At 34.2% G+C, this 17,237-nt stretch overlaps 1 protein-coding gene and 2 long non-coding RNA genes across 4 annotated transcripts in view; 2 read left to right on the top strand and 1 right to left on the bottom strand.

Moving 5' to 3' along the window:
• Positions 1–4,743: 4,743 nt before the first annotated feature.
• LOC127854029 (uncharacterized) lies at positions 4,744–6,895 on the top strand. Its single transcript, XR_008036879.1, has 2 exons — positions 4,744–5,434; positions 6,305–6,895. It is a non-coding gene; the product is annotated as an uncharacterized LOC127854029 (long non-coding RNA).
• Positions 6,896–7,297: 402 nt separating this feature from the next.
• On the bottom strand, positions 7,298–8,849 carry LOC127854030 (uncharacterized). Its single transcript, XR_008036880.1, has 3 exons — positions 8,792–8,849; positions 8,106–8,233; positions 7,298–7,731 (listed from the first exon to the last, which is right to left on the bottom strand). It is a non-coding gene; the product is annotated as an uncharacterized LOC127854030 (long non-coding RNA).
• Positions 8,850–11,284: 2,435 nt separating this feature from the next.
• Positions 11,285–17,237, top strand: part of LOC127853024 (uncharacterized) — a 32,760-nt gene continuing 26,807 nt past the window's right edge. For both annotated transcript variants that reach the window (XM_052387151.1, XM_052387150.1), the window contains exon 1: positions 11,285–11,397. In XM_052387151.1, coding sequence (XP_052243111.1) covers positions 11,395–11,397 — 3 coding nt within the window. In that variant the 5' untranslated portion in view covers positions 11,285–11,394. The remainder of the gene's footprint in view (positions 11,398–17,237) is intronic.

The following is a 17,237-nucleotide window of genomic DNA, read 5'->3' as shown; positions in this document are numbered from 1 at the left end:
TTGATAACGAAAAAGGGAGAGGACTTATCTTATATATACATGAAAATCTTATAGCCGATGAAGTGAAGATATAAAAAGGAATTTGAAGAAAACATTTTTGTAAAAATCAAAACTGGTCGGCCTCACCTTCTAGTCGGCCTCATCTAAAGATCATCATCAGACAATACAAGCGGGAAACACGAAGCATTGAGAAAACTTATAAACGAAGCAACATGAACTAGTTCTGAACTACTATTAATGGGGGACTTTAACATCTCAAACATAGACTGGGACACCCTTTTTATAAAAGGAGAACATAGCGAGGGGCGCAAACTCATAAATACCAGCAGGACAACTTCCTTTTCCAGAAAATGACCGAACCTACAAGATGGAGGGGCTCTAACGATCCAAGTGTCTTAGATCTCATAATCACTGCCGACGAAAATGCCATTGAAGAAATAGAATTCCAAAGTCCACTAGGGAAAAGTGACCACAGTGCAATCCTATTCAGATACAAATACAAGGTGAAATTGAAAAAAAAGATAACAAGGGACAATATTGTCACAAAATCAGGTTTTCAGTGTGAAAAAAAGTCTGATAAAGGAAGACAACTCAAACTGAACTGATTATTTATCATTAATACCTTTGTTTCCAAATATATCTATTTTTAGTCGTGGCGACCTTGACCTTGGAGATATTGACGTAATTCTTTCGTGCGACACACTGTCCCATGATGCTGAACAAATGTGCCAAATGATAATAAAATCTCACAATGAATGACATAGTTATGGCCCGGACAAGCTCATTTATGGCCATTTTTTAACCTTTGAACTAAAAGTGTGACCTTGACCTTGGAAATATCGACGTAATTCTTTCGCGCGACACACCGTCTAATGATAGTGAAAAAATGTGCCAAATGATTTTGAAATCTAACAATGTACGACAAAGTTATGGCCCGGACAAGCTTGTTCCGCCCGCCCGCCGACATTCGCCAATCTAATAACCTTTTTTTCCTTCGGAAAACCTGGTTAAATGAGGAAGAATTATAGAAAAGCCAACTACGACGAATTGAAAAAATAGTTGGATGAGTTTAACTGGGACGAGTTGTTGAACAACCAAGTACCACTAAGTATAGACATAGTAGAACTGATCAAGCCAAAATCAAGACTGTCCAAGAAGTTTGGTCAAATAAAACAAGCCATCAGAACAAAATACAGAAGTGAGAAACAAAATAATAAAACTAGTACGTTTAGGGAGAAAGGCGTATGAAGAAAATCTTGCGAAAGAAGCAAAGAGAAACTCCCAAAAATCTGGTAGTGCATTCACTCAAAAAAGTAAACTAATCTAGAGATAACAACCTAATGCCAGGACCCCACAGACCCAAAGTCAACAAAAGTCGAAGGGGACACAGAAAAGGCAAACATTCTAAGCAGCTACTTCAGCAGTGTATTTATTTACTAAAGAACCCGACGAAAACGTAACGGAACTTGAGCAAAGCCAAACCAATAAGGAGTGGCAAGAAATGGATGTAAGCAAACGAAAAATAGCTAAATTACCCCAATCATTGAAATCAGACAAATCTCAAGGAATGGATGGTATGCATCCATTCTTCTTTAGAGAACTAAGCAACCAACTAGTAAAACCAATGAACATAATATTCAATAAATCAAAACAAGAAAGAAGAGTACCAAACGACTAGAAAGAAGCAAGAATAAGTGCAATTTATAAGAAAGGAAACAAAACACTCGCAAGTAACTAAAGACCGTTTTGCCTGACATCGGGAATCTGCAAGGTAATGGAGAAACTAGTAACCGATCATTTTTTTTAAATCAACAAAGTCTTCACTAAAAAACAATATGGGTTTATCAATATATATATCTATATATACTTTCGACACAGTCCCCCACAAAAGACGTATAAACAAATTAAAGGCATACAAAATAGGAAATAACATGAAAGACTGGATCGAGAAATACCTAAGTGGAAGGAAACAACAGGTTGCAGTCAACAATTCCTGCGCAAACTGGCAATACGTAACCTCAGGCATACCACAAGGTTCAGTTCAAGGCCTAGTATTATTTGTCATCTACATTAATGACCTGCCAGACACTGGCCATTCCTCATTATACCTATTTGCAGGTGACACGAATATATTTCAACTTATTAACGACAACAAAGACAGAGAACTCCTGCAAAGAGATCTAGAACAACTAACAAAATGGATTGAATCATGGCGGCTAAACTTCCACAATGACCAATGCAAACACCTCCATGTTGGAAAAAATAAACAGGACACAAACCTCCAATACAATATCATGGCGAAAGCTTTAGAAAGAATCAATGAGGAGAAAGACATAGGAGTTAAAATAAGCGACAAACTCTCTTTCGAAAAACATGTAAGTGAAAAGTTTAAAAAAAGCCAACTCTATGTCAGCAGTAATTCGAAGAACATTCCAAAATCTTGACGAAAAAACAACATTTCTACCACTTTACAAAGCACCTGTAATATCACACCTAGACTATGCCAGTTCGGTCCCAGCAAACAATCTATATGGGACCCATATGGGTCCCATGTGGGCACCTATATGGGCCCCATGTGGGCTGCCAACATGGGACCCAGATGGGAAGTGCAACCGGGCTCCACATGGGTCCCATCTGGGCTGCCCCATGAAAGTATATGGGGCAGCCCAGATAGGACCCATGTGGAGCCCGGTTGCACTACCCATCTGGGTCCCATGTTGGCAGCCCACATGGGGCCCATATAGGTGCCCACATGGGACCCATATAGGTCCAACATGGGCATCCCTTTTACTCAATATGGGCTACATACAGGCAGCCCTTTTACTCAATATGGGCTACATAAGAGTAGCCCTTTTTCTCAATATGGGCTACATAAGGGCAGTATTGTTCTAAATATGGGCTACAAACTGGTAGCATTGTATTCAATATGGGTACACAGAGCCTGTAAAATTGTGGACAACACATTAATGGAAATTCAGGTTATGTTAGAAATAATATGTAGGTTGCAAACATGAAATACTGTGTTCAAATTGAACATCAGACAAAAGATTCTTGTACATGTACTTCCAATTTCATTTTTTTAAATGTTTTATCTATTTCTTCTTGCTGGAACAGAGCGATATCAAAATGTTCAAGAGCTAAATATCATTATCCTGCAAGCAATACAAGGTTTTTGTTAAAAGACTTAAAAATTTATTAAAGTACTCTCAACTTTTATTCACATAAATTATTACACACATATACATGGATACATACATACATAGCAGGAGGATCCCACGTTAACTATTCTACCAGAGAATTCTAAAATAATATGGTGATTCCTAACTTTTTGAATGTAACATCAGCAAAAATATTTTACATGAAGTTGCTAACGAAAACATGTTTCTATCTAATGTTCTATCCGCATGGAGTAATGTTACTCATAATCTATAAACCCAAACCAACAGTAAAACTATTTCATGGAACAATAAAGACTTCAAGCAATAAGACGTTTTTCTATAACATTATATATGTTGACCAGTTATACAACTATAGAATTAAGGACTTCTATTATTTTGATATTTAATATATAATACATATACAGAATACCTTCAAGTATTTTCCTGATGTACTACACATTACTCAAAAGCATACCCATGCATATTAAATCTTTAACCAATACAAATAACACACCATGTACTCAAAGAACATTTGTAGAAAACATCAGAGCTCCAGATAAGGGCCGTACAGACGTAAATACGGCCTTTTCATGAAGGCTTACGCATTTATTTTTATGAACTGGACGTACAATTACGACTTTAATATCCCTTTTACGCATTTACGAAAAAAATCTGGCCGTACTGATACGTCGGTGTCAGCGCGGCATATTTGTTGGTCTCTAACCTAACGGCCTCTTTCATTAATTTAAATTACCGAAAAGTTGTAGACTGGGTTCCAGTATTATTATCTATTCTGTGGCGTGATTTCCGGTAACTTGTAAGCCCGTCAAAAACAATATGTCTGCGAGCATGGAAGGCCGGCTTAACCGAAAGCGGTTCAAATAAACACTTTGTTGTCATATAATGGCTACATACGGTCGTCTAACCATTCTGACATTCAATCTGTAAGCCCAGTTGAAGTGTTTGCTTGAGCGTTTAACTGTAATAGTTGGCAAAGTCTATGCCAACTTTGACAGTTGACTGCTAAAGCAATGATTCTTTTGAGATGAGACAGTGACATTGGTGTTCATTTACTTAGCTTACAAGTTGGCTTGTGTTTTCTTGTCAAGCAAAATAAAGTTATAGTATTTAGTCATGAGTTTTAATGTGTAGTTGTATTTGCATCATAATTCAGAATGGAAAACCTAATAAAGTAACTGTTTATGGCAAAATATATTTATTATAATTGCTGCAAATGTTCCTGTAAAGTAAGGTATACACCCATCAATATCCAAGAACACGGGTAGTACAGTACTACCTGTATTTTTGGATATGGTAGTACAGGTACTAATTGATTTTCAGCGTTACTCCTTTTCTTTCTGTCAGTGGCAATACCGTTACTAATTTCACAAATCCTTATCTAGAGCTTTGAAACATACTTGCAAGACTAAACAAAATATTTTATAAACTAGAAATTAAAAACCCTGCAAAAAAATCCAAAACTCAAATAAATGGCAAATCCTTTTTCGAGAACAAGTCCATATTATTATCTTTGATATCTTCATACATTCTAGTGTTTTTCGTAATTGCACATGATATATATTAGCAACCACAGCAGACCTGATAAGCCCACTAGAATTTATCGATATCGTATCGATTTCCGAGGGGTTGTTAACTTCTAACCAATATTTCAATAAGTAATTATCATGCAAAAATAATGAAAATGCTATGTAATTAAAGCTTAATTAATAAACTTTACAATGATATAAATTTCTTTATTATTTGTTCATTGTTTGTTGATTAAGACTATTGATAATTAGTTTGACTATTGGATGCTTTGAAGCGTCGGTATCGAGCGAGCTCCCGGCGGCGTTTTAGTAAACATGTGTGAAATCAAAGTTGAATGCGATCGTAGTTTCGTAACATATGCAAATGATTTTCATTTGACCAATCAAATAAAAGATTGTTGTTTACAATGATGTAAGCCGCTTAGTTCTACGACAAAAAATAATGAAACAATAAAGCCCTAAAGTTAGACGAAAATGGAACGAAAAGTATAGAAAATTCATAATAGCGGCATATATCGTAAAAAAATTCAATTTCTGCTGGTTAAAATGGTGTATAAATTGTTAAAATTGAGTAGAAATTGACGATCGCATCGTGATTCGAGAGTGCGGGGTCATCAAGGCCACGCGGTTGAGATTTTTTTTCCATACGACGCCATCTTGAAAAATTCCAAAATTGTTTACTCGCTGTAGTTGAATCGATAAATATATCGATTTAATTGTTCGAAACAGGTAACTATCGCTTGCAAACAAATAAAATAATGTTTTTTGTTTGATTTAAATAAGAATGCGATGTATTTAATGTAAATAAAGCATTGCATTGTTTTGTTGATTTTACGATGATGTATGTCATCGTCACAGTTTGTGACCCGTTATTGATAACATTTTGAAAACGTAAGTTTCCTAGAAAAATCGTTTTAAAACTAAAAGTTCATGTTTCAAAACGACTATTTATGTTATGTATTCGATGTATGAGTTTGTTTTATGTATCACAGTATTACTATTACCCTGTTAATCTTTCAAGAAATCTTGTTAACCCTAGTCCTTAACTTAAGCCAACTTGTTTCTTAACCCATTTATGCCTAGTGGACTCAACCATCCTTCTAAATTGGATTAATTTATTTCCAAAGTTAGGGATGTCTAGTATATTTATTTCTATATTTAGAATATTTTTTACAGAAATTCCTTTAAGCAAACAGCGCAGATCAAGATGAGACGCCACATCGTGCAGCGTCTCATCTGGGTCTACACTGTTTGCCAATGCCTTTTTTCTAGACGCTAGGCATAAATTGGTTAACCTTGCATAAATAAGAGATTTGATTTATATTATAAACCAGAAATCAATTCATATAAGCATTATATGGCTTTTAAGTAGACAAATCATATTGTAATGGCATTTACTGTTATTATTTTATTAAAATTCACACAGATATGTTTAATGTTATTTTGAAGAGCACTATGTCAGTTAAATAAAATACATCTTCATTTACAATCTAGAGCTGTATTTTTATTGTATACTGATTATGTTGGGTTGTAAATACAATAAAAATACAACATAATTATATATATATATTATATATATATATTTATTTTTCATTTCAGAAACCAACTATGCAGTGTGACGGAGACATACACCCTGGTCCGTTCTGTCAAGAATACAACGTTAAGATTTCATTCATGGCTGTGCAAAGCTGAAGAGTGTCCTCCGAGACTGTCAAATGTAGACATTAAAAATGGACTTGTTTTGGAGCTTGTGCATTTTGCATCACACCAAAAGTTGAATGCATGAACCCGGGGCGCCAGAGGTTCTTCAAGGATTACATTGAACTCAATGAACTGTATAACAAATACAAAGAGTGTTTTTTCACATAAATGTGCTGTTGCATTTAAACAATAAATTCAGCTGCTACTATAGATGTATGAATTCACAGATTGACAACCCCTTATTTTTTAAGCAAGTGTTACATATATTACACAATGAAATTCGTTCAAGTTGTATTGCAGGGCTTACATTGTTGCAGCTGATGTTCATATCTTTATTACACTTAAGATTAATGTATCTATTATATAACATGTGTTATTGAATTATTGATATATTGTTTGAATATACCATAGCATGTTTGATTATGCAAAAAAACTGAACAAAACTATAATACGTATAAAAAAAGATCTTGAATAAAGTTGGTAAACATATTTGTTGTTTTTTTGCAATTTTTTTCTGTAGTAATAAGCAATTATCTTGGTAATGAGTGGAGATACTGCATTGAAAGTTGCTGCAATGGATAGATCATGAAAAAATACATTAGACTACCAAATATTATGACATTTGATTCATAAATAAAAAAGTTATAGCAATTTAACTAAAATATTTCTTCGAAAAGGTTCCGCGAAGACATGATAGTACTGGACTAAAGTATTGGGAGAGAATTCATAAAAGCGACGCAAAGTTTAAAACTTTAAAAGCTCATAACTTTGGTTCTACTTAAGATATTCCAAAAACTCAAAAAGTTATTTAATTGTCTTTTCAATCTCTTTTAGAAAAAATAAAAAAGAACAAGATAACTTTAATTTAAAAAATATGTCTGCGGTTGCTATATATATATATATATGTCTTTTAAAACCTTCAAAAACTGGAATGCTGTTTCTTCTTTTGCAAAGGAATATATACCATTTCATTTCCAGATAAAAAAAATTGTATGCTTTCTTAGAAGATGAGCCTTAAAGGAATGGTTTAGGATCAATGAAGAAAGAACTGTCAATTACATTGACAACATTGCTTAATATATTTGATAAAAAAGCTTGAACTATGCAGCAGTCCTAGAAAAGATGGATCGTAGCTTCATCACCAAGATGCTCTTCAAACTCATCCATTTGCTCAAATGTTCCAATTGGAAGACTGATGTTCTCTGGCAGTTGCATTGGCTTGTCATCAGTAGCTGACCTAGCCAAGAGCCGCTGCAGCATCCGCTTCATTTCCCTGTTCTCGTCTCTGATTGTTTCCAACACCGTTAAAATCTGTGTAACTGCATCTGAAGACAGAGTAAAAAAGAACTGTACCTAAAATTATGTTGACAATAATATAAATCACAGCTGGGTCTTATATAATTATATCGGATGTGTGCCGATATAACGGCGGTGGGCCCGATTTGTCCCAACAGCTGTTGTACGGCTAGGGCTGATTATAGCAACTTGCACCTATATGCCCGTCAACGTCAATTTGTTTCTTTTATTAGTAGAAGTATGTATTATTATAGATCACTAAATGACTGTGTATTTTATTTATTTTTTCAGTTGGATTATCTGTTTACATCATTTATTTATGTAATTAACTATCATTTAATAAGCAGTAATTCCAAAAATGAAATTATTTTAAGTTAAAGTTTCAAGCACAAAAATTAGTTACTTTGTCCTATAAACTGGGAAGGCTCTTCAGCTGGACTTAATGGGAGTGACCGGCCTCTGTCATGCACTGCTGGACATTCCTTGTAAAGACGATGTTGGCAAACCAGGTGGTGGTGAATATTTTATTTTCTGAAATAAATTTGTACAATAAACATTACGAAATTAATTATTTCCTAATACACAGACTTCTTAAATATTCTGCAAATATGTGTTTAAATAATCATTAAAATTTGTCCACAGGCAGACAACCTTGGCTTGCGTGCAAGTAATCAAAGACCTATAAAAGACATTATATTATAATATACGTTTCAATTAATATTATCAATGTATGAGATATGCAAGATTCTCATGCATTAGCATGATTACTAATTTAGTGTTTCATTTTGTCAGACATGCGCCTGTCTGCTATAAATAGTTTGTATTGAATTTTAGGCAGAATCAAGTTGAATTAAGCAGTTTAACTAAGAGATTGATCTATGGCGATAAACGAACGTTACGACTTACGTCGCGAAAATACATGACAAAGGCAAAGCGATGAAGAAATCTAATAATATGCAATTTAAATTATTAAACACACAGGCATTCATTGAAGTAACAGATAAATAAATAATGCGTGATCAGCAATATATATCTGATTTCAAAAGAAATATATAATTACGTGTATAATATCACAATTTAACAACTTACCGTTTCGAGTGTTTTTGTTTTGAATGTTTTCGCGAGGCGGAATTAACATCTGCGCATGCGCATATTATTTAAATACTTTATTTTTCTGCGCGATTATTCAAATTGAAAATATCTCTTGAAAATAACTTCATATTAATCATAGTAGCTATATACATTATTTAAAACAAAGCCATATCAAAAACAGAATTTTCAAAAAAAATGTGCGCCCGATAGCTGATTTTGTCCTTTGTTGGGCGGCCCAAATGGGACCCGTATGGGACCCATATGGGCTGCATATTATTTGCTTATGCATTCATTTTATATTTTTGGGTAAAATATTAGCAGTTGAGATTAAGTTTGTCATACATATGTTTTAAGAAATTAGTTTTTAATCAAATAAAAGTTTATATCTTTTTCCTGATAGCGCAATAATATGGGACCTATATGGGACCCTTAAGGGCATTCCCATATGGGCTAACCCATATAGGTCCCAAATGACTCCCATTTGGGCTTACCCATATGGGTTTGCCCAGAAACAGCCCGGTAGCTGATTTTGTCCTTTGTTGGGCGGCCCAAATGGGACCCATATGGGACCTATATGGACTGCATATTATTTGCTTATCCATTGATTTTCTATTTTTGGGTAAAATATTAGCAGCTTAGATCAAGTTAGTCCAGCATAAGTTTTAAGAAATGAGTTTTTAATCAAATAAATTCAAGTTTTTACATCTTTTTCATGATAGCGCAATAATATGGGACCTATATGGGACCCTTATCGCCATTCCCACATGGGCAGGCCTATATAGCTCCCAAATGACTCCCATATGGGACCCGTATGGGACCCATATGGGCCGCATATTATTTGCTTATGCATTGATTTTCTATTTTTGGGTAGAATATTAGCAGTTTAGATCAAGTTAGTCCTACATACGTTTTAAGAAATGAGTTTTTAATCAAAGAAATACAAGTTTACATATTTTTCCCGATAGCGCAATAATATGGGACCTATATGGGACCCTTGTGGGCATTCCCATATGGGCTAGCCCATATTGGACCCAAATGACTCCAATATGGGCTTACCCATATGGGTTTGCCCAGAAACAGCCCATATGGGACCCATATGTGCATGTTTGCTGGGGTCTGGTTCCCACATTTCGAAAAACACAATGACTTAATAAAAACAATTACTTCTTGCTTAAAAACACAACGACGCGCTCCCAGGCTTTAACAACTTGAAATATGAAGAAAGTCTCAAAAACTCCCACCCCTTAATAATAGAAGACATCGTAGAGATATGATTGAAATCTGTAAAATCTCAAGTGGGAAAAATTAACTAAGAAGCGGCAGACTTTATTAAGTGGAGGAAAGATCATTCTACACGTGAAACAACTAGAGAATTTGCCGTGGTGTAGTGGATATGGTGTCCGCCTAGCGATCGGGAGGTCAAGGGTTTGGTCCCACATGTGGGAGCGTTCTTTAGATTTCCCACATAGACATTAAGTACTGTTTTTAGTCCCAGGGAACGTACTCGAGAGCGTTTCAAATAAGCCGTAGGCTTTCTGTGCAATCGAGCTAAACAAAATGGGTTTTAACTAAACAACTAGAGGAAATGCAAACAAAATCTTTGTACAAAGACCAAACTTCACTCCAAGAAAATACTGCTTTACATTGAGAGCAGCAAAAATCTTCAATTGTCTCCCAGACCATGTAGTAAGTGCTCAAACCATAAATTCATTTAAGAATATTCTCGATAATCACTTGATAAGGTATGCTATATAACTACAAGGCGGCGATTAATTGTAACACCGGAAGTCACATAAATCGCGACCTAGACGATTATAATGGAGATTCTGAATCCAGCGTACAGGTTTGACCTGTGCAGAAAAATATCCATAAGTATTCATAAGTAGGTATATGAAGAAAATACATTTTAATATGTACAGTCTATAGATAAAGTACATGTATAACGTTCAAAGAAATTACAAAAGACCATTATGATCATGGAGGTCGATCGTTGATTGTTCAGGTCATTATATAACTTTAATATCATATGGAATAATCCATGACAAAAGGGCATTTTTAAAACAGGCTGAACAATTAATGAAAACCCTACCATACTTGAGTGTTTCCAGGTATAAACAAAATTGAGGAGTGAGGAATTTTTTTTTAAGTTAAATCAAAGCAACTTTCACGTCGTCGCGTTCAAAGTCGCAAGATTGAGAATTGCATAAATCTTTAATCTATATTGTCCGCTAAATGGTAATTTTATTCGTACAGAAAACAAATTGATAAATTGAATTATTGTTCGGTCACGTGCCCATAATATCGCTGATCGTAAAAAAGTATTTGATTCTGAAATTATTTGAATATAAAAACTATATAAAAAAACTTTGTCGTATTTTTAAGAGCGTTCAGTTACTGGGGTGTTTTCATTGTCTCGTTTACTAACTTTAAAAAGAGGTGGTGATAGTTACTTGCCATGCACTTGTGTTTTTGTGTCACGTATCAATTATAGTGTAGTGTAGCCGCCGAGTAATAGGGTTGCGATTTTAACAACAGGAAATATTCTTATTTCGGCTTCCTTTTTTATCGGCGTGTGGGTTTGCTTCCGCATCAGAAACAAAATGGTAAGGCTCAAAATTTAGATTTTATATTTGAATTTATCTTGTTTTGTTATTATTACAATATTGACATGTATGGATAAGTTAATTGACGTCTTTGTTTATGTGCACACATGCATTAGTCACTGTTGTTCTTTAAGTGGGTGGGGTTATGTATCCGACCAGCGAATTTTAGCGGAAATAAGTCAACACAATGAACATAATGGAAACTGTAGCATGCATTATAAAACTATTCTCAACGATTGCTGACAATAGATGCATGATTTAATTTATTTAATCAATGTTTAAACAGGGCTATAGATAACAAGCGTACGTGCGTTATTACGCAATTAAAATAACCAAAAACGTAATTAAATTCAAAATAAAGCGTACAAAAACGCAAATACAAATTTAATAACGTAATTCCCGTAAAAAAACCTTGCGTCATGAAATGCAATTCTTAAGAATACCGGGCGTTTTTTTTTTAGACTGGTTATTTTCCGTACAAAAATGTACCGCATAGTTTTTATGCCGTCCAATGAAGAAAAGCGGTTATCAATCTTTGAGGTAGTATTGTAATTATTCGTAGACCGTCCGCTTTCTAATTTCATTTTCAAGGTATTCATCTCAAAATGACCCGAAAACGGGGTACATCGCTTTGAACAGCCATAACTTAATCAATTCTGTAGCGATTTTCTCGAACTCGGTCTTGTTCAACGCAAAAATGAATGAACTTTGAAAGGGAATTCAGTAATTGTTTGTTGTTATGTAAAGGTACCTTTTTAAATTCCTTTTGTATAAATAATATAGTAACCTTAGAAGATTTTTTATTATTTTATATATGTAATTCCCTACATTACCCAATTGAGTTAAAAAACCGGGAGTGAAAAACCCAATTAAGATCAAAATTAGGGGGTGAAAATTTTTGCTAAAACTCTATTGAATTTTCAAAAACCCTATTGTTGTCAAAAACAGGGGGTAAATCACCCGATTACCCCAAAAGTTATCTATAGCCCTGGTTTAAAGCAGACATTCCCAAAAGTATTTTAAGTCCACAGGACAGGTCCGGTAGTCTTAGATAACTTGCAGGACCGGACTGGGATTCATAGGAACGAAACATCAATCAGGGGTTTTTCTGCCTATTTTGGGAAAAGGAGTCTGACCAAATTGGGAATTTTTTATCGACAAAATTGGTCATTTTGGGAATTTTTGCTTCGATGAAACAGCTCATTTGGGAAAAAATTGTGAATTTATCATGCTTAAATAATTCAGTGGTTTAACAAATAAATTTATTTTTATTTGTTATTGTGTCTTCTTTATATAAACAGATGCAATATTGAGCATGTTCAACGTTTATTCAAGTACTGCAGTTTTGTTTTTCAGTTACAGTTACACTCTGAGATAAGAACTGAACAGTCAAAACCTTATAGCAGATATTTTTGACCAAAACAAACACTGGTTAGTCACACAAGTTATAAGACACTTCATTCTAAAAAAAATAAAAATAAATTATTTTATTATATTTTTTTGGAAATTGGGAAAAAAAATTATAATTTCGGTTTGGGATCGGGTCCGTTTGCTTTGGGAGTGCCTCCGTTTTCCGGAGGCGCAGACAGTGCTGAAAAACCCCTGTCAATGTACAAACATATATATCATATTTATATATTTGCGAAGTTAAGTGTTATGTCGTTCAGCAACAACTCAGATGCTCCATTAATAGTGTTGGTTGTTTTCCTCTGTCGATAAGTTGTATGGTTACATATGTGTTTTCTTAATTCCAGGGGTGTCAATTTGAAATCCGGAAAATTAAGCTAGGTGTCTGGGACCGCAGGACACCCCCATGACCTAGCTTATTGTACTTTTTGTAGTAGTTCTAGTTGCAATTTCTTGTGACTGCAATGTAGCAACCCCGATAAAAGCCGATTCCTTATCAGTTCAATGGGAGAAAAGCGGAAAAAACCAATACCACTCTTACTAAATGATCAATAAAACCATTATTTTATTATATAAATCAAAATAATAAAAAGTTATTAAAAGAAAAATGTTTTATCTTTCTATTCATATAAAATTCATTTTATTATTATTTCAGGATGACAAGTAAATATGTTGTTATTTGAACAAATTCAGGGCATAAATATCGCTATCGCGTAATGCCGACTTTCGGACTACTTGCATAAACATGTGTGTGTTTACAATTCAAATGCGGATATTCTACACATCATGAATATTTATGAGATTGACATCATCTTGTTCACGACTGAATGAACTTTACTACAATGCATTCAAAATTTACATAGGACCACCCTACGCCGAGAAAATAGTACCCGACTTTGACGATGAATAAAATTACTTCCGATGGACCCAACAAAATTTTGAACATAGTTATAAAAACTAGAAAGTCTAACTTAAATTTTGATACCAAATTTATTTTCCGCAAATGAGAATTAGGTACCCGCGTCTTTAAACAAAGACGCGCATTTATACAATTCGACCTCGGTTGACCTCTGCATAGGGAGGCGCCATTTTTGTCTTGCTTCGCTAATCGTTATCGCTTGTTACGATCTGAATTGATGAAACCATACTCGCTTAACCTCTACAGAAAACAAAAGAAAAGGTTTGTTATGATCATTTTCGATATTATTTGGTTTGAATTATGTTTAAATAATATTTTATAAATATTAAAACCAGCTTTTCGCATTGATGGCAATTTTCGCTTTCTTGACCATAGGCGCTCGATGTCAATGACGTTTTTGTTTAATTTATTAATCTATTTTTTTTTAGTTACCCGTTGTTTATTATTATGCATACACATACTAAATTAATAAAATTCTTCCGACAAAACGTTTTCTAAAAATAAAGATAGTTTGACTATGTACATAGATATTGTCAATATCTATACATACAAAGTCGAACTATCTTTTTTTAAGAAGACGTTGAGTCGGAGGATTTTTATTAATTTAGTATGTGCATGCATTATAATAAACAACGGTTAACTGAAAAATAAATAAATCAATACATTAAAAATATTGTTATTGACATCGAGCGCCTAAGTTTTTGACACGAAAACACGCGTAATAGTTAAGTTATATCAATGAATATAACAGTCCCGTGAGATGCACACCTCTAATAAACGCATTAAAATGGTTGATAATAACAAATTGAATCAAAATAGATCAATAACTGCGTTTTTCTATAAGTATTTACGTAAAATAATGGATTGTTTGAATTGGGTACGAACTTAAAATTTTATTAATCTTGTTCGTACCATTTTTCGAGATTTTGCAAAGATGTCAAATAATGAAGGATAATGACAAAAATGATGTTTTATATGTATTTTATTTGTAAAAAAATATATTTTGGTATGTTTTGTTATTTTTTTAGTGTGTCTGGCTGTGATAAATGTAAGAGTATCCAGGTGCCTTCTGCAAGTATGTGGAACTCTGCTGCAACTCCATCATAAGACATAACCTGCAAGCAATTTGAAAAAATCCAGTACAATGACAAATGAAATTGTCGTTGAAATATTCAACCGATAAAAATGATGCAAATCAGAAGATATGTAAAGTTGTTTTCTTGACGACTTTCAGACTATAAATATTATTATAGAGAATGACTTGAAACATGCAGAACAAAATTCCGCCTCATCATGCTGTATACAATTATCCACCATGTAGTTGCCATCATTCCTCCTGATATTCTTCTTGTTCCTGTCGACTAATGATCCATACTCATGATAACTCATCAGTAACCAATGCTTTAGACACAAACAAACCTGAATAGACAAATAAATTCCTATTATACCCAAGAACAGTCAAACAATTGAATTCCCTCCCTCCCCATAATGCCATATACCCGGTACATGAGGCAGCCACAGTAGAAGTTTTCAAAATCCTTACTCCAGTGGCTGTCATTGTACCACTTATCCATCTGGAGACACTAACAATGTAAATAATTTTGAATTAACACCCAACTGCACCTTCTTTTGTCAGTGCGAGCAGATATCCAAAGTGTAAAATTTGAGTTAATTCTAGATTGGATGGTTCCTGATTGTTTGAAGAGTGAAAATGGAAGACAATGGCCGGCTGTTTTCCAAACATGAGAAATATCAAGCATCATACGAACTGTACACAAAGGACCTACTTTGAGAAATTGTGTATAGTTTAAATGTATTGAAATGTTTTATTGAATTTTCCCTTTTGTACACACTTGACATTATTGCAGTTAGTTTGTTGAATGTGGTAAGACTTAGTTAAGTTATTAAAGATTTTTATACTTTCAACAAATATATTGTGGTGTTATGCTCCTCGACAAAAAAATATATAAAATTGGCACTTTTTTAAAATCAAAATTAGGGTACTATATCAATTTCTGATCAACAAATCAATGCTTTTATTGAAATCTACAGGAAAAATGCCATCAGTATGCCAAATTTCAATATGATACCATGTATAGAAAAAATTATACAGAAAAAAGAAGCCAAATTTTATAAAGGGGGTCCGCGAATCGACACAAAATGTGAACGCTTTTAATAGGCTTAATTTTCCCCAAAATGGCATTTTTTCCGAAGATTCAAATTACCATTACTTTGGATGTAGTAGAGATAAATTAATAATTCAAACTGATCTGAGCAGTATTAAATAAGATCTTTAATATTATATCAAAACATTTAAGATTTCTGTGAGTTGAATTTTTTGTCGGGGTTGCTATGCAATGCGAAATATTATAAACCATACCATCCGTATTACCGCATGTGTATCGTCATTCTATAAAAATGTTATAAAGAACGTCGAAAATAAATTAAAATTGACAAATCATACTGTATCTGAATACAACAGTCCGAAAACATGTACATGTTTTGCACATATAATAAAACGTGCTTTATACATATCGTTTGAATGTAGAAAATGTAAACGAGTAACCTAGCAAACATGTAATAATATATAATTCGGTTAACATATTGCTTTACAATATGCTACTGCAGTGCTTAACATTGCTATAAATCGATCACTTAAAATTTCAAGATGGCGGACATAAGCTGCATTAAGCAGAATCGTAAGATTTTTCGGAAAGTAACGAAGAGGTTTCGTCAGTTACCGTTCATTCTTTGCCAGCTGCTTACCAATTAGAAATCTATAAATAAAAGACCGGACGAAATTGGTACCAAGTGCAAGTTTCTGGAATGCCAGGCATTGACCGATTAAAATCAATTTGATGTGGAAAATTGGACACAGGAGGATTCTCAGCCATAAGTCGCCCCATTTACAGGTCATGCAAAGTTGAACATTCAAAAGAACAGCAGGGGTTGTAAAATTCCGGAAATCCGGATTTGGAGGCTCCCGGACCAGTTTTGAGATAGGCGTAAATCCGAGGAGTTTTTTTCAGGGGGGTGAGGGGGTTTGGGTGCAAAAAAAAGTCTCTGTACTAAGTATTTTGGTGACGAACCGCGAAATCCGGGTACTTGCGATTAATCCGGACGGTGTCGAATTCGGCAGAAACTTAAAAGCTGCCAATCGTTTGCATGTGTTACTATTCGTATGATACCGTATGTCTTAAAGCAATAAATTGATTGGCCAGTTATTTCCGGAGCTTCTTTTGTTTAAAAGTATTCTGCTAAATCAAGTGCAAAAAAGAACAACGAAAATCGTGTGTTTATGTGGTTAAATAGTACAAATAATCACTGACGATTTGCCTAATGCACGAATTTACCTCGGGGTTTGTTGTTTGCGGAAGTCAAAACTAACTACACATGGTCAGGGCTAGACATTAACGGTAGTCCGACTGTTCGGGACAACCAAATTGTTGGTCCGAACAAGTAAATAAAGAATTTGCTAGTCCGACGGGACAAGTGGTCGTTATCATTTAATTAC

Source organism: Dreissena polymorpha, chromosome 12 (genome assembly GCF_020536995.1).
Source record: "Dreissena polymorpha isolate Duluth1 chromosome 12, UMN_Dpol_1.0, whole genome shotgun sequence".
NCBI lineage: Eukaryota > Metazoa > Mollusca > Bivalvia > Myida > Dreissenidae > Dreissena > Dreissena polymorpha.
Note: the sequence above shows the minus strand (reverse complement) of the source record. Positions and strands in the feature narration are given on the sequence as shown.